This window comes from Manis pentadactyla, chromosome 5 (assembly GCF_030020395.1).
Source record: "Manis pentadactyla isolate mManPen7 chromosome 5, mManPen7.hap1, whole genome shotgun sequence".
Taxonomy (NCBI): Eukaryota; Metazoa; Chordata; class Mammalia; order Pholidota; family Manidae; genus Manis; species Manis pentadactyla.
In genome coordinates, this window is record NC_080023.1 from 163704737 (window position 1) to 163725141 (window position 20405).

Below are 20405 nucleotides of genomic sequence, written 5' to 3' on the forward strand. Positions count from 1 at the left end.
TGCAGGGATGACCAGGGAGACGTTGCTGGCTGCTCACCAGTGTCCACGCTCTCCATCTTCCCCAGTGAAAGCCTCATCTTGTTTCAGGAAGCAATGTGTCCGGCTAAAAATATTCACCTTCCCAGACTCTGTGCCAGTAAGGGAGGCCGTGGGACTCATGCTGGAGAAGGACGTCAGTCCCTGGGGTGGGCCTCACTTCTGCCTGAGGAGAGCGGCTGCATTTTGACCTCTGCTCTGGAATGCATAAGTGGAGGTAGGGGTACAGTGGCCACCGTTGACTTTGGGGACAGAAGCCGCACTCCAAGGAGAGCAGGACGGAAAGCAGGATGGAGGTGGGTCCCTGAGGGCATTGTGAGCCCCTCACTGTCTTTCTGATGTTAGGTAAGAAGATAAGCCAGTGGGTAACAACGCTGCGGGCCGGCTCTGTCACGTGCAGCTCAACCCAGGTCTAGCTGACACAGCCCCCAAGAGCAGAACTGGGACCAGTGCTTAGAAGCTACAGAGAGGTGAACCCTTCCTCCAAATCCAAAAGTTAAAGTTGTCCACGGTTGGCTGGAGTGTCTCAGGAGGTGGTGAGTTTCCCGTGCCTGGAGATACTCAAGCTGTGACTGCAGGGCCACTTGGCTAGGATGACGGGGGAGGCATTCTGATGCTGGCTGGGCTTGCACCACATGGCCTTGCTCGCTTTAATCATACCCACTTTGGGAGGTGTGGAAAGGACCCCAGGACATGTGCCCAGTCACGGATGGGCTGGGTAGCTGCCCCACAATGACCTGAGGCCCTCCTGAGGCCCCTGCCTGGCAGGTCTTGCAGCAGTGAGCACAATGCTCCCCATCTGTGTGTCCAGAAAGGTCCCTGTCAGACCACTTGACACGTGGTCAAGTTGACAAAGGCCACTTGACATGTGGCCGCAGTGACTGAAAAACAGAACTTTTCATTTATTTATCTAAATTTAAATCACACACATCACTAGTGGCTTCCATGCTGGCACGGTGACCTGTCCCCACCCCACCCCACCCCACCCTGTGCAGCTTCTGTTGCTATTGCCCTCCTCTCTCCCTCCACGGCGGCCCCGCTGGTCTCCTTGCCGTCCCTGCAGAATGTGGGGCACACACCCACCTTGGGGCTCTTTTTGTCACTCTGTCCTGTGTTGGGCTGCCCTTCTCCCAGATATTGCCTTGGCTAACACTTAAACTCTTCCCTGTCACTTTCTTGATGAGACCTACTTTGACCACTTATTTAAAAAGGAGACTTGCTCGCACCACATGCTCCACAGTTTATTTATTATGCCTGCTGCTCTGTCTTCTCAACAAGAATTTAAGCTCCATGCAAGCCAGGATCTTTAGGTTTTCTTCCCCAATAGCCTGGAACACTAGGTGGCACAGAGTAGGTGTCAATAAATATTTGTTGAATGTGTTTGAGGCTTAAATGAGTCCAATGGAGGGTGCCTCCCATTATGAGATACTTGAGACCTAACATGAGTCAGTCAGCAATGCTTCCTGGGCCACACATTCATGCTGGGGTGCTGGGCAGGGTGCTGGTCCCTGGCAGTGAACAGGGCAGGCAGGGCCCCTATCCTGGAGGAGTGGACAGCCTAGCAGGGAAGGCAGAGTGGGCAGGAACAATGGTCAGGGGTGGACGGGGCTGTGGGCAACGGGCAGGTACAGGTAAAACAGGGAACAGACTAGAAGGCAGCTCAGAGCTTCCCCAAGGAAGAAACAATTGAGCTGAGTTAGGCCTGATGAACAAGAAGGGTTAGCAAGGTAAAGAGTAAGGGAAGGGCATTTCAGGCAAATGGAACAGCATGTGCAAAGGACCGTAGGCAGCAAAGGGAATGGCCCTTTGGGGAAGCTGTGGTTGAAGGTGAGTGATGGGGAGAGTGGTGTGATATGAGGGGAGCTGGTGGGGAAGTTGGAGCCAGACAAGAAAGGTCTTATGGGCCAAAGTAAGAAACCTGAAATTTCTCATATAGCAGATGGCCCTGATGCCTGTGGACATTGCCTCAATCCTCTCCTAATTTCATCCATAGCTGTGGAGGCCAGTCTCACATATGAGAAGATTCCCTGGCACTGCCAGCACCCAAGCACAGCCTTCTGCTCACTGCCCAGAGCCTGCCCTGATGGTGCAGGAGGCCCCTTCACCCCCAGCCGAAGTGCAAGCACACCCAGGAGTAGGGGTATTCATGCTCTCAGGAGAATGCTTTAGTGAATGGGGGACTGGAGCCCTCTCACTCCCCAGGTGCACAATCCAGGGGGTTGTTCTATACTGAGGTCCCAGCCCCGTCCAGTCCCTGGGGCCTGCAGCAATGCCTCAGTGACACACACTTACATATACTGGTTTTTCCTCCTTCCCTGTCTCACTCGGCCCACTGACCCGCCTCACCTCCTCATTCCTGGTATCACCTCCCAAATCAACTACCTGCACCCAAATCCTTGTCTCAGGCTCTGCTTTTGGGAGAACCAAACTAAGAAAGCTTTGCTTATGAGTGGCCTGGTCAGGCTTACATTTTTAAAAGCTTACACCAGCTGTTGCATGAGAAGAATACAGGGCAGAAAGAGGAAGGGGGAGCCACTGAGGGGCCCTTACAGCAGTTTGGGGAGAGGGGCTGGTGACTAGCACTGGGCTGGTGGCAGTGGAGACAAAGAGAGAAGGGTCTGGATGCAAATAAGGGGCACTTGGATCCCCCTCAGGACCAGAGGCTCGGTGGCACGATGGGGCAATGTGGAGGCTTGGCAGGGCCTGCCTGGCTGCAAGAACCAGCCTTACCAGTTTCATCCCTCAAGCCAGCCTGGCTCTGGAGACCTGTTGCAAAGGTGCTATTTTTAGAGAGCTGGGTGTTTACGTGAAAGATTTGAAGATGGGCTTTATTTTTAACTCCTCTCCCAATGGCAGGACTTGCTCGTGTGGACTCAGGAAGTCAAGTGGAAGTTGGACTGGGCTTTGGAAACCCGGGGGAACAAGACGGTTGCACTTGGGGAAGAGTGAAGCTTCAAGTAGGAGCCCGCAGGCCTCCCCATGTTCCACTCCCCTGAGTCTCTGAGCAAGAAGAGTGATGATAATACCGCCATGTTCTGCTAAAGGGTAAACTCAATACTGGGCAGCACTGAGCGCCAGGACCATGCAAGGCCCCCTCACACATCTTCTCTTTCAGTCCCACGCACAGGCAAGCTCTTCATTTGGCTCTGCAGCCGGCCGGGGAGGCACAGCTGCCTTGTGTATGTCACCAGAATCCAGCTCTGACATGTCAGGAAATTCCATTCACCCTGGTCTTCAGCCTCCGGGAGCAAAGGGATTCTGTCTATCTGGCATTTCTCCAAGGAGGGATGTGATGGAGGGCAGGCGTTGAGGGTCAGGGGCCTTCCCAACATTTCAGGGCCATCCCCACGGAGTTTAACACCCCCCAATGGAACCCATATCCAGGAGGAATCTCAGGAGGTGAGCCAGACCAGAACAAGGGCAAACTTTTGCTTCTGTGGGCATGGGCAACTGATGGCGGCCACTGGCCCCATGGAACACCTGACTGTCCTCAAACAATTTGGCAGAGATGCAAAAGACTGATAACATGGTGTTGGTGAGGGTGTGAGGAGAGCTGCCCCTTGGACACCATTGGAGGGGTATAAATTTGGTGTGACCCTTTTGGAAGTTAACTGAGGTTCTGGTAACAATTAAAATGCACATTTTTTTGACTCAGCAAATCCACTTCAAGGAATTTGACCCATAAATGTAAATCTGTGCAAGCAAGGACAGATAGAGACATGGGAGCACCCCAGCAAGCTAATAACTTGGCTCCCCTAGAAACAATTACTCTTAATATTTATTGAACATCTAAGTGTGGAGTTGGGATCAGACAGGCATGGTGTGGCATTTTGCTTGTTTGTGTTAATGTACTCAAGGGTACTTGAGTACTGGAGTACTCCCAGGATAGGGACCACTGAGTTTACCCTTTAGCAGCAAATGTCTAGAGTCAGTCCCTTGCAAAGACGAAGATTAGTTGGCATCGTATTTTCAAGGATGCTCGAATGTCCCTGACAGGCTAAGGCACCTAGATGAGCCTTCCCTTTAGCCAGCTCTGTGAGCAAGAATATGTGTCCAACGATGTTCACTGCAGTGTCATTTGTAATCGTGGAAACACAAAATGCTTTCAATCCCCATCAAGAGAGATCTGGTTAAATAAATTATGGTATATGGTACATTCAAACTATGGAATATTATGCAGCTGTTAAAAAGAATAAGGCAGATCTATCTATCATGAAAAGATCTCAAAACATATGAAGTCAGAAAAGCAAGCTAAAGAACATGATGTAGGTAAGTCCCAGTTGCAGGAAAAAAGCAGGACAGGTGAGTGGAAGAATGGTGTGATCTGCTAACAAAGGTCACTACAAAGGTGGGACTCAGGTGGAAGCAGGAGAGGAGTTTATTATTTTTTATCTCTTATGCTGAATGTCCTTGAATTTTAACAAACATATGGTTCTGAACAATGTAAATAAAGATAAAAGATAAAGAGAGAAGTTCACTGTATCTGAAGTGGCGGAATAGTGTAGTGGCTATGAACACAGACTGTGGGGCCAGAACCTGTTTAAGCACTTACTAACTGCGTGACTTGGGGCATGTTAAAAAAATCTCTGCGTCACCGTTAGAATGAGACAGGTCAGTTCAGCTAGGCACTTAGAACAATGCCACCCCATAGTATGTCTGAAATGCCTTAAGCTGGCATTCAAAGCCCATGCTAACCTGGCCCCGGGCTGCCTTCCCAGCCTCTCTAATCTCTTGCCCCACCCACTCCAGCACTCCGAGTGACTCATGCTCCCAAAATACACCCCACACGTTCCTACCTCCAAGCGTCTACCTGGAATGACCTTTCTCTTCTTCTTCTCCATCTGGCAAACTTCCAGCCAGGTCACCCACCACCTGCAGGGAGCTTTCCCAGATCACCCAGGGCAGTCAATTCGTCTGCCTGCCTCCACCCACCACTGACTGTGTCCAATCCCACTAAGCTGTGAGTGTGTGGAGGGCACCGAGCCCCCTGATCTGCCAGTGCCCTGTGCCCCGGCACAAGCCTGACACAGAGAAGTGCTCATCATAGTTAAGAGTATTCTAGAATAGAAGAGTATTCTCCTGGCTCTGGAGCCTCGACTCCCAGTTCTGCTTTTACTCAACTGAATGACCTAGATTGACATAACCTGTCTATGCCTCAGTTTCCTTATCTGCAAAATGGGAATAATAGTACCTTCCTCATAGGGTTGATCTGAGAATTAAGTTAATATATGTAAGATACTTAGAATCCTGCCTGGCTCCCAGAAATAAAGACTATATGGATGTTTATTAAATAAATAGTTTCAAACATGCCCACTTACCAAGACCCTCCCTTAGACCTTGTCCAGGGCCAGGCCCTCTTCTCCCAGGTGGCCTGCATGGTCTGATGGTGCTGGAAATTAGTGTTGGCTGCACAGTGTCACAGCTGGAAACAGCCCCAGTCTATTCTTCTTGTTAGTCAAGTGTCTATGAGTCTTTCACACCTGTCAATCTCTTGCCACAGTCTCTTCTTTTTTAGCCAAAAGAGAGCAGACTTCAGGCTTGGCACCACTGGCATTTATAGTTTGACCTCAGACTCAAGTAACATCACTGTTCCAGCACATGGCATTGGTTTCCCATCTTTAACAGTGACTAGAATGTCTTCCTTTTCAATAAATGTACATAAGTATTTCTAAGTAGATTGATTAAAGATAGAGATTAAGAAGGTAAGCAGAGCAAGTACCAAATGATTTCACTCATCTGAGGAGCATAAGAACAAAGCAAAAACTGAAGGAACAAAACAGCAGCAGACTCACAGAACCCAAGAATGGACTAACAGTTGCCAAAGGGAAAGGGACTGGGGAGGGTGGGAGGGATAAGGAGAAAAGGGGCATTACGATTAGCACACATAAGGTGGGGGGGGCACGGGGAAGGCAGTATAGCACAGAGAAGACAAGCAGTGACTCTATAGCATTTACTATGCTGATGGACAGTGACTGTAATGGAGTATGTGGTGGGCATTTGATAATGGGGGGAATCTCCACAATGTTGCTCACGTGATTGTATATTAATGATACCAAAATAAAAAAAACAATAAAATAAATAAATAATATGTCCTAATCAACAAAAAAAAAAAAAAGAAGAAGAAGGTAAGCAGACGTGGTATGTGATGAAGCAAAATTGGGACCGTGGCATGCAGAAGACGCAAGTTTGGGAAACAAAGATATAGGAACCATGAGAGAAGACAGGGCCCTCCCTTAGGGTGCCTCCATTCTGAAAGGAGACTCTTAGATCAGTACAGAATGATATATGATTCATAATAAAAGCCTATACCTCCTTGCACACCTTCAAAGCACACACCTATTGCATGGGCTATTTCTTTTACTCTCTGCAACACTATTTTGAAAGAGGAATTAATTTGATTCCCACTTGACTGAAGAGGAAAGTGAGGCACAGAGAGGTGAAGTAACTTGGTCACACAGCTTATAAGAAACTGAGCCCAGATTCAAACCTGAGTCTGTCCAACGCCACAGCCCAAACTCTGAGCTCCTGTACCACATGGGCTCCTGCTCACCTGCAAAATTCACCTCCCAGTAACTTGCAAAACCAGCTCTTACCAGCACTAAGCTTTGGGAATTTCCAGGGCCAGACTGGGGAGGAGACAGGGGTCGGGCGGTGGAGGAGCAGAAAACAGGCCCGGTCAGGGGTCCATGCCATCCCAGTATAAAAGCTGAGATCAACCCTATGCCCTGGGGCCCCAAGAACTCCTGCAGGCCCACGCCTGCCGAGGCTATGGTGGCAAAACAAGAAGACTACTGCACAAGGACCACAGCAGCTGAGGGTTACTGAATGCTTCCTGCTTGCGGGCGCTTTATATACTGTCTCTGATTGAAACTGGTGAAAACACTTCTTTGAGGTGCAACTCATTATTCTCCTTTTAGAGATAAGAGAATTGAAGTCTGGAGATAAGATATGGCAAGCAAGAGGCTGGGGCCAAAGCCCCACTCTTAACCGCTCCCCATGTTCCTTATGGCAGGGAGCCATTTACTGTGATGTTGAAATGACAACCAGAAAGGTTTAGGCACCTCTCCAAACATCCCAGCTTCCCTCTAAGATCCAGAGTCCATGCCCATAAAAGGCATTACAGAAAGAGTGCTTAGCCACAAAATCAGAAGACAGGAGTTCAGTCCCTCCTTGACCACTTGGTGGCTATGGGTATTTCTGTGTCCTTTTCCGGACCTCAGCTTCCCCATCTAGCATCTTCCGGGGCCTGGGCTGGGCTAAGCAACACTGTCCAATAACAATATAATGTGAGTCACATATGTAACTTTTACATTTTCTAGTAGCCACATTTAAAAAAGTGAAAAGACACAGGTGAAATTAATTTCATTTATACATTTTAGCTAGCCCAGTATGTTTAAAATATAATCATTTCAACATGTAATCAATATAAAAATAATATTAAATTATTAGTAGGTCACATTTTTTCCTCACTAAATCGTTGAAATTCGGTGAGTGCTTCACACTTACAGCACATCTCAGTTCAGATCAGCCACATTTCAAGTGAGACACAGAGCGGCTGCCATACTGGACAGGGCAGGTCTTGAATCTCTGTCAATCCAAAGACCATCTTAGGCGGCCGCGACATCCCAGGCTCTCTCTCTCTCCCCGCTGGGAAAGTGGTCCTGATCCTAGACTCTGAGCTGACAAGTTCCACGTAAGCCCGGCACAAGGAGCTTGGGGCGACAGTGGACAGAAACCCCAGGTCTGCCGGGGCTGAGGAGGCTAGTGGCTGCTGGGAATGCTTTCACTGCCCCTGCAGCCATTACTCACTAAGCCCCTGCAAGGGAGACAACTGCTTTTCCTCCTAAACTAAAGATTCCCTTAATTGGAAATTCAGTCTGAGCTTACAGCCAAGCAAGGCAGCGCCCCGTGGGCATACAGGACGCGTTCCCCAGGCCCACGAGGAGTCCAAATCTCCCTAGCAGCAGCGCGTGGAGGAAGGACACCACCTTCTTACTCCAGGGACTTTTCCTGACTGCACGCCTGGGAGCCTTCTTGGAGGAGCTCACCACCTCTATGCTCAAGGGCACAGGTCTTGGCAGGAAGGGCAAGGAGGTCAGGGAGAGCAAGGGGACAGAGAGGGGAAGATTTTGCCCCCAGCAGGGAAGAGCCTGGGGAAATCTCTCCTTCCTGAGCTTCCATTTCCTCACTTTTAGAAGTGAGCATGTTAGAGGATGGTAATGACTGTTTTTACTGTTAGCTGCTCTGTGCCAGGCATTTTACAGGCTTTAGTTCATCTCCTCAAAACAACCCTAGGAGGAAAGAAGACACAGGGTTCAGAAAAGCTGGGTCTTTTCTCTTCAGTTCTTCAGCAGAAAAGCAGGAATTCCAGCTCATGGTCTTTCAAACCAAGAGCCTAAGATCTTACCTATTCTAAGCTCAGTCGTGTCCCAGGGTGGCCCAGGACGGTCCTGGCTTAGGCCTGTCATAACTATATACACTTAGCATAATAATTTAAAATGTTCCCTTTGGAAGAAGGGACAAATTTTCCTTCCATAATAATTCCAAATAACAAATGTTGAAACTCTTGCCTTTGTAGCTTAATTCCAGACCCTTCTCCCTCTTGAGTGTGGGCTGAATAGAGTATGGAAGGGGGAAAGGGGAAATGGTAACTTCACAGCAGAGAAACCTGGCTGACACCACTTTAACCAAGGGATCAAGGCCAGCATCATCTGTGACAAGTCATGTCAAGACCATGCACCCCTGATATGATGAGACAGTCTTCTTCCCCAAAACCTACAATCTTTGTCTAATCATGAGACAAACATCAGACAGACCCAAATTGAAGAGCCTTCTACAAAATACCTGACCAGCATGCCTCAAGACTGTCGAGGTCATAAAAAAAAAGGAAAGATTGAGAAACTGTCACAGATCAGAGAAGACTAAGGGCACTAGACATCCAGGTGCTATATGGGATCCTGGATGGAACCTAGAACAGCAAATGGACACTGGTAGAAAACTAGTAAAATTCAAACAAAGTCTGGAGGTTAGTTGATATTAAAGTACGAATGTTGGCTTCAACAAATGTATTACAGAAAGGTAAGAAGTTAAGTTAGGGGACTCTGGGTGGAGAGTATGTGGGGAACTCTCTGTACTATATTAGCAACTTTTCTGGCAATTGGAAATTATTCCAACAAAAAAGTTTTCTTTTTTAAAAAGTGCTCCCTTTAACTTATGAAAATCCCCAGTTTGAGATAATAAATGATACAATCACCTGGTCATAAACCTGGCTCTGTCCTTAACTAAAAGGCCTTAAGAAAATCACCCATACCTTTTTTCCATATTAATGATACTAACTGCTCACACAGTCTCAGCAAGTTGAAGTTTGCAAAAGTTCAGAAATAGCAAGATGTGCTCGTTAAAGCTTTGGAATCAGAAAACTAGGGACTGAAGCCCTGGTTCTCCCACTGGCTTGGCAGGTGGTCTTAGGCATATTACATTCCTTCTCTGGACCTCAGTTTCCACATCTGGGAAACAAATTCACTGAATGGCAACAATAACCAGTACCCGAAAGGCTCGTGTTGAGCCTTCGCTGGGTGTCCAGCACTGCAGTGGAATTGTGATGTGCCACCAAGCTTCCCCTTCAGGACGGAAGGGCTTCTTTCTCTCCCTTCCTCTCCCCCAGCTGCTCAGAGTGCTGCCAGCTGTCAGCCCTGTCCAGGGATTGCTCTGGGCTGAACCGAGCAGGCCAGCCCCAGGTTGTGCCCATTTCTGGAAGGCAGCCTGTATCCAGTGAAGAGGGAGTAAAGATCTGCTCTCTCACCTCAGCTTGGGTGACTTGAAGGTCATCTCCACTGCAGAGCACCTAGTGGTGGGCTGAGGCCTTTGTGGGGACTGCCCTGCAGCCCAGCATCTCCCTCTGCCTAATCCTGCTGCCTTCCTTTCCCCATAAGCATCAATCTGGAAAGTGCTCCAGATAAACTTCTCGCACACCAGTTTCCATTTCAAAGCCAGCTTCCTGGGAACCTGTCCCATAATAGGACTGTGAACCACTGGACCTGCATTATCTTTCTTAACCCTCAGACCAACCCCATTTGAATAGACAACACAACAGAGGTTGAAGAACAACCCTAAATTGGCCAGGAACACACAACTAAGACATGGTGGCACCAGAGATGGGGAAACTGAAGCTCAGACAGACAAACTGGTGTGCCAGGTCTCTGGGTGGGTGGTTGCATGGGTGTCTGGATATTTGGGTGGGTATCTGGGTGTTTGGATGGGTGGTTGGGCGTGTAAAAGGATGGAAATTGGATGAGTAGATGGGTGGATGAGGAAATGGTTGGGGACGGGTGACTGTTCAGCTGGATGGTAGAGAGGTAAAGAGGCCTAAGATGTGGCCCTAGGTCTGCTTAACTCTGAAGGCCACCATGCCACAGCTTCCAGCCTAGGCCATTTAGAGCCACCAGCAGGACTGCTGCAGGCACCAGGACAGGTGAGTGCCTTTGAACATTGCCTGCTTTTCCTGCAGCTCACTTCACGTTTGTGAAATGGGAATAATAACAGACTCACTTTTGGGAGATGCTGTAAGGATTGAGTTAGTACATATGAAAACCTCAGAATGAAGACTGACACATAAGGTGCTCCTTATAAGCGGGAGATTAAAAACAAATCACATGAGCAGTGGAAAGCTGCAGCTGTGACTTTCTTAGAAGATGTCCCTGCAGTTGAGTGAGTGGGGCTGGGCTTCCTCAGCTCTGTGAGGGAGTCAGGCCTGACCCGAGTTCTGAACGGGGAGTATGAATTACACGGGCAGCAAGGGGAAGGAAGAGCAGTCCAGACAAAGGAGGCAGCAACGAAGCCCTGGGGTAGAAGGAACTTAAGAAGGATGATAAAAGGCCAGCGGGACTAGCACACAGAAAAAAATCCAGGTCCAGGGCAAGAGTAGTAAAAACTGAGTCTGAACAGAGGTATAGGAACCAGATTATGAAGAGCCACTCACTAGCTAGGTGATGTAGAGTCACTTTATCTCTCTGAGCCTCGTTTAGCCCAACTGCAAAACGGCAATAAAAATAGTACTGATCTTACAGTTGTTAAAAAGATTGAGTCAATATTTGCAGACAACTTAAAATACGCTATGCACACAGTAGGTGCCAAAATGTTTGATGACCGCATTAGAACTTATTCTGAAGTATAGCAAGAGAGAGGAGTTTGAATATGGATGAAAGGGTGGGTGATGAATGTACAGGAAGGTGGATGGCTAACAGGGCTGGCAGATGGGTGGGTGGGAGAGGTTGAGTGAATGGGTTGTTGGAAAGAGGTTGGATGATAGAAGTGGCTGAATGGATGGCTGATGGCGGGGTGGTTGGGCGGCTGGACAGGCGGGTGGGAATGGATGCTGTTTCAGGGGATGGAATCATGGTTGGGTGGTGGGGGTGGTTGGATAAATGGGGGTAACTGGATGAATGGAGGTGGCCAGGCAATGGATGTATGGTTGGATGTTAGGATGGGTGGCTCAGCGGATGGGAGCAATTGACTTAATGTGGATGGTTGGATGGATGGTTGGGTGGGTAAAAGGATAGAAATTGGATGGGTGGATGAGGAAATGGTTGGGTGGATGGGTGGTTCTTCAGCTGGATGGTAGAGAGGTTAAGGAACTGGAAGTGACTGGATGGATAGAGGGGTTGGTGAACGGAGGGGTGGTACAGGTGGGTAGTAGAGAAGTCAGGTGAATGAAGAGTTTGGGTGAATGAATGGATGACTGGGTCACAGGACGGGTGTCTGGGTTATTGGGGGGAAGGAGTGACTGGGTGGCTGGATGGGTAAAGAGACAGTGAAGTGGGTGGGTGGGCTGGATTGTTAAGTGGAGAGGTGTTTGCTCTGACATAAATTAGAAAGGGAGGGTGATTGGAAGGGTTAAGTGAATGGCGGGGTCGGGTGAACGGGTGGGCGGGAGTAGCTGAGTAGGTGGATGGATGGATGAACAAGGACACCAAACTCTGAAGCGCCTCCAATTAACCTGCTAAAGGCAGTGGGCGAACCCCTGGCGGTAAAAGCAGTAGAAACTGGCCTGGAGTCTCCGAGGATGCCCTGCGCCAGGTTTCCTTTCCGGCGGAGGGCCCACCCCTTCGGCGCCCAGCCCCCGGGTCCTACCTGGAGGCGGCGATCTCCGCCTTCTGGCGCGCGATGGCGGCGGCGCGCTGGGCGCCCTCGACGCCGTGCTCCACCTTCTGGCGGACCTTGCTGCTCTTGAGCGGCAGCACGCGGCGCGTGGTGCCCTTGACCAGCACGTTGTGGCGGTACTTGCCCTCCTCGCGGTGGCCGTCGGGCAGCGTGGTGCAGCCGTAGCCGTGGCGCAGGTTGTCCAGCCACTCGCCCTCGTAGCGGAGGCCGCTGGAGCGCTCGCTCACGCCGAAGCCCGAGCGCTTGTCGTTCTTCCACTCGCCCATGTAGGTCTCGGTGGTGGTGGCGTCGATGTCGGCCTCGAAGGGCGCTGCCTCGTCGGCGCCCTCGGCGCCCTCGGCGCCCTCGCCCAGGCTGGCGGTGGAGGCGGCGTCGCTGGCGCCCGAGCTGAGGTCGCTCTTGAGGAAGCTGACGCGGCTGCGCTGGCTGCCCAGGGACGTGCGCGACTCGGCGCGCCGCAGCCTGCCCAGCAGGGCGCCGCGCTGGAAGAGGCCGCCGCCCTTGGACGCCCGCGCCGCCGCCTCGGCGCTGGCCAGGAGGCTGAGCGCGAAGCCGCCGCGCGGGATGGCGGGCGAGGGCAGCGCCGGGCCGTCCGGGGCGGGCGAGGCGGGCGAGTCCGCGGCCACCGTGCCGTTGCTGTGCTCGCTGCGCAGGGACGAGAGCGACGTGCGCAGCGGCGAGCGCACCACCACGGCCATCCCGTAGGGCACACTCTGGCGCACGCCGTAGCCGTGGCGCATGCCGTTGGTGAACTGGCCTTGGTAAGTCCCTGCGGGCGAGGAGAGGGCGTGTTAGGGGGACCCCGCGTGCACAGTGACCCGGATGTGCCAGGGCAGGAGGGGGCAAGGCCATTTGAGGGGCAAGGAGGGCAATGTTCGCAAAGCAGGCGAGGCTCTGAGTATGAGTTTACGTGAGTGTGCACGAACACGAACACAAGTGGGCAAGCCAAAGGGAGTGTGCACAATTGTGTGTATATTTCCTAGGTGTGAACACAGCAAGGCCACGAGTGTACAAGATAGAGTGAGGTTGTTGTGTGAGTCAGAGTGCCAGTGTGTGAAGCCGTGTGAACAGGTGAGGCCCTGGAGTGCATGAGGTCAACTGAGTGTGCAAGGACACAAGTGGATATGCCAGAGTTTCATGATGGCGTGACTTTCTGTTGCTGGGAACATGCCAAGGTCACAAGTGTGCAAAGTAGAGTGAGGTTGCATGAGTCTTAAAGTGTGAAATTGTATGAGCACATGAGATTCTGGGAGTGTGACTATAAGTGAGTGTACACAGATTTTGAATCACACAAGAGAGAATGAATGTGCAAGAGTGTGAGTGGACAAGACAGTGAGTTTGTGCACTAACATGAATATTTGCACTTGGAGTGTGCAATGTAATGAGAACATGCAGAATCATGAGTGTGCAAGGCAGTGTATGCACAGAGTGACTAAGATCATGTGAGCATGATATACTGGGATGTAATGTAAGGTTATGAGAGCATTTGAGGTCTTGAGTGTGCAAGGAAAGGTGAAGTTGAGAAAGGGTGCAAGATCATTAGGGGTTCGAAGAATGCAAAATTGTGTGTCAGTATGTGAGGTTAGATGCATGTGATAGTCATCTCGGGGTGCATGCGATGTGAATGTCCAAGCTCACGAATGGGTAAAATGTGATTTTGCACAGCAGTGTGAATGTTGGAGAGCATGGGGGTGTGTTGGAAAGCTGGGAGAGTGGGTATTTGTACAAGGTCATGTGCACAGAAGAGTTGTATGGGCATGCATGTCTGTCCTGTGACTATATGAGATCATGAGTATGCAGTACACACACAGTGGGGTGAGTGCCCAGGATCCTGTGGAGGTGTGAGAAGTTCTGAGTGTGCAAGGCCATCCAAGTGTTAAAGCACAAAGGAATATGAGGCACTTGAGGCTGAGTGAGTGTGTGAGGATGTGGGCATTAGTGAAACAGACTGTGGAAGACCATTTGCAGGATAGTGGCATGTACAAGGCCATCTCAGCAACGAAGGCTCTGCGTGTGCATGAGTGTGAGCATGTGAGCTCCTGGGAACAGGGGTCTCTGTAAGTGCCTTGCCTTCATCTTCATGCCTCTGGTATGTGAAGTGCCTGACAAATAATAGTCACTGAGTTGAGGGGGGAAATTCAGAGCTTTTGTTTTAAACACAGGCTGATACTTTCCCCTGCATAACAAAGAAGACCCAATGGCCTTCTTCCCAGCAAATGCCCAGGTGGCCAGGTAACTGAAACAGCCAGCCAGGTATGGGATTCCTAAGTTCAGCCCAACTGGCATGCTCCCACTCTGTCTGCTGGGGCTCTTTTGCACTGGCTGTTCCCTCTGCCTGGAACACTTTTCCTCCAGATACCCTTCAAGTCTTTGCTCATGAGGCTGACCCTGGCCACCCTATTTAAAATTGCAATCTTCCTGCTCAACCCCACAACAAACACCCAGGTATCCCTTATCTACTTCCGCTTTTTTTCTATAGCACTTATCACCGTCTCACATACCGTATGACTAATTTATTGCATTTACTGCCTTCCTCCCTGGCTATAATGGAAGCTCTGTGAGAGCAGGGATCTTTCCAGTTTGTGCTCTGATGCATCCACAGCACCTGCAACAGGGCCTGGCACATAGGGGTGCTCCATAAATATTTGCTGATCGATTGCTGCGCCTATCCAGAAACCCCATCTCATTGGCAACTCTCCTCCCTTCTTAACGCCTCCCTTGCCCCACCTGTCAGTGATATATTGGAGATGAAGTGGTCTAAAGCTTGGCCTAATTTTGAGACACTGGGCTTCCAGGATCTGGGGCACTGGGATTCTGGAGGCCAAGGCTGGCGGGTCCCTGTGACTCCACAGTGCCTGGGTCCACGCAGCACAGGCTCCAACAGCTCAGGCTCCCTCCCTCCTCCGCCCCTGCCCTTCTGCATGAAGAGGGTCCCTGGAGCTTCCAGACCCTCTTCACAGTAGGCATGGGCAACCTGGATGAGGCACCAGGGCCCTCCTCCCTTCAGGGACTAGCCATGAAAAACTGATGACCTAAAAGGGCCAAAGGAAAGTGGAGAGAGAGGGGAGGTCACTGGACCTGGTCTCATAGAGGAAGATGCAAATATGATCTCCATTTCCCAAGTGGATTGATGTTCAGAGAGGTTGTGTGACTTGCCCTAAGTCACACAGTAAGGAAGGAGCCGAAGTGGAATTTGAACTGAGGTCTGACTCAAGCCAAGGAACTCGGGAAATGGGATTGTGTGGCTGGTTCAGGGAACAGAGAAATGAGAGCGTGGTACAAAGGATGAGAAAATGGGGAGATGGATAGATGGAAAGCAAATTTGTTCCAATTTCCAAACTCATTCACATGTGGTCACATTGTATGGGAGGCAGGGGGACAGAAAAAGACATGGAGTCAGAGACAAACTGATTTCAAGTGTCATCTAAGCTTGGCAACTTTGGACCAGTTACTTCTGATTCTCAATTTCCTCATCTGAATGATAGAAAAATAAGACCTGCTTTCCAGGATTTGGGGGAAGATGAAAAAGGAGACAACAAAAAATGGAAACTGACATGTCCATCCACTGGTAAGTACCTAAATAGGCTGTGGTCACCCACACAGCAGACTCCTAGTCAGCACTGAAAGGGAACAGATCACTGATACATACCACACAGGTGGGGCTCAAAACCATGCTGAGCAAGCGAAGCCTGGGACAAAATCAAACAACCCGCATGATTCCAGTTGCATGAATGCCTGGGGAACACTCACCTGCAGTGACCAAAAGCAGGTCTGGGGCTACCAGGGCTGGGGTGGGAGGCATCCTCTGCTAAGGGGCAGGAGGGAACTTTCTGACTGATGGAAACGTTCTGCATCTTCAAGGCCTGGTAGTTAGAGTTGTATACGTTGGTCAAGACTGTCTGCTTAAAATGCATTTTATGGCAGGGAAATTATACCCTGATAAAGCTGATTTAATAGATAAATAAAATAAAGAGATAATTTGTAAAGAAACTTTTAAGAAAAAAGAAAGAAAATGCCCAGCGCAGTGTTCAAGTAACCATCAAGAAATCCTGTCAGCAACACTTTCAAAATGAATGTGGAGTCCAGCCCCTTCTCTCCACCGCCAATGCTACTACTGGATGGCAGTCCAAGCCACCACCAGTGTCTCTTGCCTGGATTTTCCTAATGGCTTCCACACTGGCCTCTTGCCTCCACCCTTGCCCTCTTCCATCTACTCCTAATACACCATCAGAGGGGGCTCTGTTCAGATGCAGTCAGTCAGATCGTGACACTGTTCTGCCACTTCTTACTCAGAAGAAAAGCTGAAGTCCTTAGTGACCCACAAGGCCCTAGCTGATCTCATTCCAGTCACTCCTCTGGCCTCACCCCCTCCTGTGCTCCCCTTTCTCAGACTATACTCTAGCAATAAAGGCCCCTTGCTGTACCTTCCACACCCTAGCTATGGTCCTGCTTCAGGGTTTTTGCATTCGCTGTTCATTCTGCCTGGAATATTCCTCCAGATATCACTCGCCATCGCCATTTGGGTCAAGACTTTACCCAAATGTGATCTCAGTGAAGCCTCGCTGACCACCCTGTTTAAAATGATAACCGCCGCCCAAGGTTATCTCCCTTCTTTGCTTCATTTTTTCTCATAGCATATCTAATATAACATGTATTTTACTTTTGTTTATTGACCATCTGCCCCACCAGAATGTAAGTCCTATAAAGGCAGGGTTTCCATTCTTTTTTGTTGGCTGCTGTAACCACAGTGTCTAGAACATGCCAAAGAGGTACCAATAAATATCTCTTGATTGAATGAATGAGCAGCATGGGTACTGTAACTGTTTATGCTCTTCTTTCTGCTCTACCCATCTGAAAGAGGCTCTGTGAAAATGACCAGACAGGTTTTTCATGGTCCTCTAAGACTCACCCAAGATGATACAGCTAATAAATACACCAGAGCCAAAGCTCACATCCATGTGTGGCTGTGCACCTTCCACTTGTCTCAAAAGAAAGAAGGACATAAATAAGAAAGGGGAAAGTGAATGAGAACAGAGTAGAGAAGATGGTAAACTGGGGAAAGAGAGAGGACATCTAATCTTTGGACTAGACAAATTTGTGAAACTACCTTTAGCTTAACTTTGGCATGAGTTGGGCTGACATTGTCCCTTTAAGCCCAAGAAAAACTGAGATTGCAACAGGAGAGCAGCTCTTGGCCACAGTTGTGGAGGAAACGGCCAGGCTATATTAGGAAACTTACAAGCAAGTGGCAAGAGGCACAGACACCCAGAGGAGGCTGGGAGTGACGGGGCCCTGAGAAGGGGGAAAAGCCAAGTGCCTGGGCCATCCCCAGCCTGACTCTCTCTAAGACAAGCCAGCTATCCCTGGGGACAAGAAGAACACATCCGAAAAGGGAGAGCAGGAGGACCCTGCCCACAGCTGGATGAGAGGGGCCATCTGCAGAAGAAAGTATCTCCTGACAGCCTTTGTCCGGCCCCCTCACTTGGCCTTGTAAGCCATACAGGGCTCCTCACTGCCCTCAGGGTAAGGGGCAAGATTCTCAGCAGCCTACCAGCCTGGTGTGACTGCCATGCTCACCTCTCCTGATCATCTTAACCACCTCTCCAATCACACTCACCTGCTTACCCCAGGACCTTTGCACATGGTTTCCCTCCTCTTCCTGGTGTGAGCAATCTCCTGAGAACCTCAGAATCTCCTTCCCCTTTCCCTGAGCAACTTCTATTGATATTTCAAGCTTTGTCTTAAACGTTACTTCATCCAGGAAGATTTTCTGAACGCTACCCTGGAGTACTGCTACACGATGTCAGGCTCCCTGGACTTCTGCTTGGCACTTGTCCCATTTGCAATTAAATGATTACTAAGATCATTTGTTCACTATAAGCCTTTCTTTCCGTACTTTGACTTCCAAGAGGGAGGAAGCCCTGTCTAGCTTCTTCCCACCAGGATCCTAGCATCTAGTGCAGCTCCCAGGCCCAAGGAGGCCCTCAGTAAACATTTGATGAACCTATGAATATCTTCTCCTGAATGAACCCTTCTGTTTTTCCAGAGGCAGGAATCACATCTTCTCTTTTCCCTCATGACTCAGCATGTGGTAAGCAATTGGCAGTGGCTGCCTCAGTATTCAGCTTCAGATTCAGCAGCTCAAACCCTGGGAATTACTGGGGTACGCGTGCAAGGCGTGTGCAGGCTATAACCATGGAAACCAGTTTTGTCCCTCGGACTAGGCTCCTAAAGTTAATAAACCTGAACACTGCCTTCCCCTTGCAATTGCCCTTCTGGGTTGGTATAGAATAATCTGGGTTTTAACCTTAACTCGGACACTGAATAGTTCTAATGCATGCACGAATTATTTAAGCCTGCTGAGTCTCAATGTGTCCTTCTGTGAGATGGAGGTGATGACACCTACTTCACATCACTGTTCATTCTTTCCTTGAATTCAAGGAGTGTTTTTAGGGACCCTGTGTGCTTGGTGCTAGGTGCTGGGGACAGAACGGTGACTAGATAGACAAGATCCTGCCCTAAAGGGGCTTGGCGTCTAGTGCCAGGGATAGACTACATTTAATCAACCATCACAAAAGTAAATGTCAGGCAGCCACGGCAGTGGTCCGGAGTGACAATGGTCCAGGTCTCGGGCGGAAGTCTGGTACTGCAAGTTGGTTGGCCAAAGACAGGTAAACTATATGTGAGGCAGCAAGCATGCTGTAAGTGCTCACTAAAGCATTTTGGCAGGTCAGAGTCTTTGCTCAGAGAAGCTGGCCCAGAGGCGATTAACTGGAAAGATGAAAAGGAGCCAGGGAGGACAGAGAGAACCCGGAGGGAGAGAAAGAGACCAGCTCTGACGTTCTGCCTCTGCCTGCTTGCTTGTCAAAAAGCAGGCTTGTGCCCTGGAATGCCCAGGTTTGGGGCTCTGTCCATCAGTGAGACTTGCGTCCACACCCCCTAAACACACACAACAGAGTAGTTTCTGGAACCTAGATATATGTACAAGATCCAGCCTCTGGGACAGAGATTATGACTTATTGATGTAGACACTGGAGTTTTTTTAAAGCACTTCAGGTGATTCCAACCTGTTTAACCACCATGCTCCGCCCCTTCTCTAAAACCCACCGTCTGATGCCCTTAGCACCTTGAGGTGCCACGCAGAGGTACTGTGCAGATACTGTTGGTTACCCAACAGCAATTCTCTTCTCTGCTGATAGAGTCTCGTTCTGTTTCCGGGTTCAGTCCTCCTCCATGGACCTCAGAGAAGGGTCCCCAGTCCTTTCAGATCTATCCACCTTGCCAATGATTGGATTAGATATGAGCATTTGATGAAATTTGATATTGAGACCCGAGGGAAAGTCAGCTGAGGGGAGGGGGTCGAGGGAGGCAGGAAAGAGTTCTTAGTTCTTAGAGGCAACCATACCCTCTTCTGCTGCTGGACATTGTTGCATGTGGAGATGACCCCTGGAGCTGTAGCAGCCATCTTGGGACCATGAGGGGAGCTAGCTGAGAATAAAGCTGACACTATGGATGACAGAGTGAAAAGGCGCAGGAACCTGGGTTCTCATTGATACTGTTGAACCTCCAAATTAACCAATCCTGAGACTGCCAACCATTGGCTACTTCTTTATGTGAGATCATAAGTATCCTTATTGTTTAATCTGTGCATTCCAGTATGGTAGCCACTAGACGTGGTTACTGAGCACAGAATTCAAATAATTAGTACAAAAGAAGAATATAAAATATCTCACTTTTATTATATATTGATTACATGAGGAGATGATAATATTTTGGACAATGGATTAAATAAAATATACTATTAAAATTTATTTCACCTTTTTAAATGTGGCTACTAGATCTTTTTAAGTTACATATGTAGCCCATAAATTTATTTCTACAGGAAATGCTAGTTTGAGTTATTTGGAACCAGGGTTTTCTGTTACCTGCAGACAAGATATATATATCTCCCAACAGATATAGGTGTCATCATTCTGATTTTATAGTTGGAAGAATTGAAGCTGAGAATTTGAATGACCTGCTCATGATCACACAAGCATAGCTGCTGCACAGAGTAGCACACTGGGGGTCGTAACCCAGTGTCATGACCAGCGCTCTCTCCTCTGCTCCTTTGAGAATCAGAATATCCCTTACAGGTTAAAGGTTCAGAACTCCTCACCCAAACCTCAGCTCTGAAGAAAGCATGCCCACTTCAGAAACCCCCGGGAAGT

The 20405-nt window shown here is 49.4% G+C and overlaps 1 protein-coding gene across 6 annotated transcripts in view; it reads right to left on the minus strand.

Moving 5' to 3' along the window:
• The window catches only part of JPH2 (junctophilin 2), a 61580-nt gene that overhangs the window by 28025 nt on the left and 13150 nt on the right, over nucleotides 1-20405 (minus strand). For 4 of the 6 annotated variants that reach the window (XR_008997960.1, XR_008997961.1, XR_008997962.1 and 1 more), the window contains exon 2: nucleotides 12166-12964. The exons of the other annotated variants lie outside the window; for them this stretch is intronic. Coding sequence is in view for 1 of the 4 variants with exons in the window: in XM_036902217.2 (XP_036758112.1) it covers nucleotides 12166-12964 (799 nt within the window). In the remaining 3 variants the exon portion in view is untranslated. The remainder of the gene's footprint in view (nucleotides 1-12165; nucleotides 12965-20405) is intronic. 6 annotated transcript variants of the gene reach the window in all.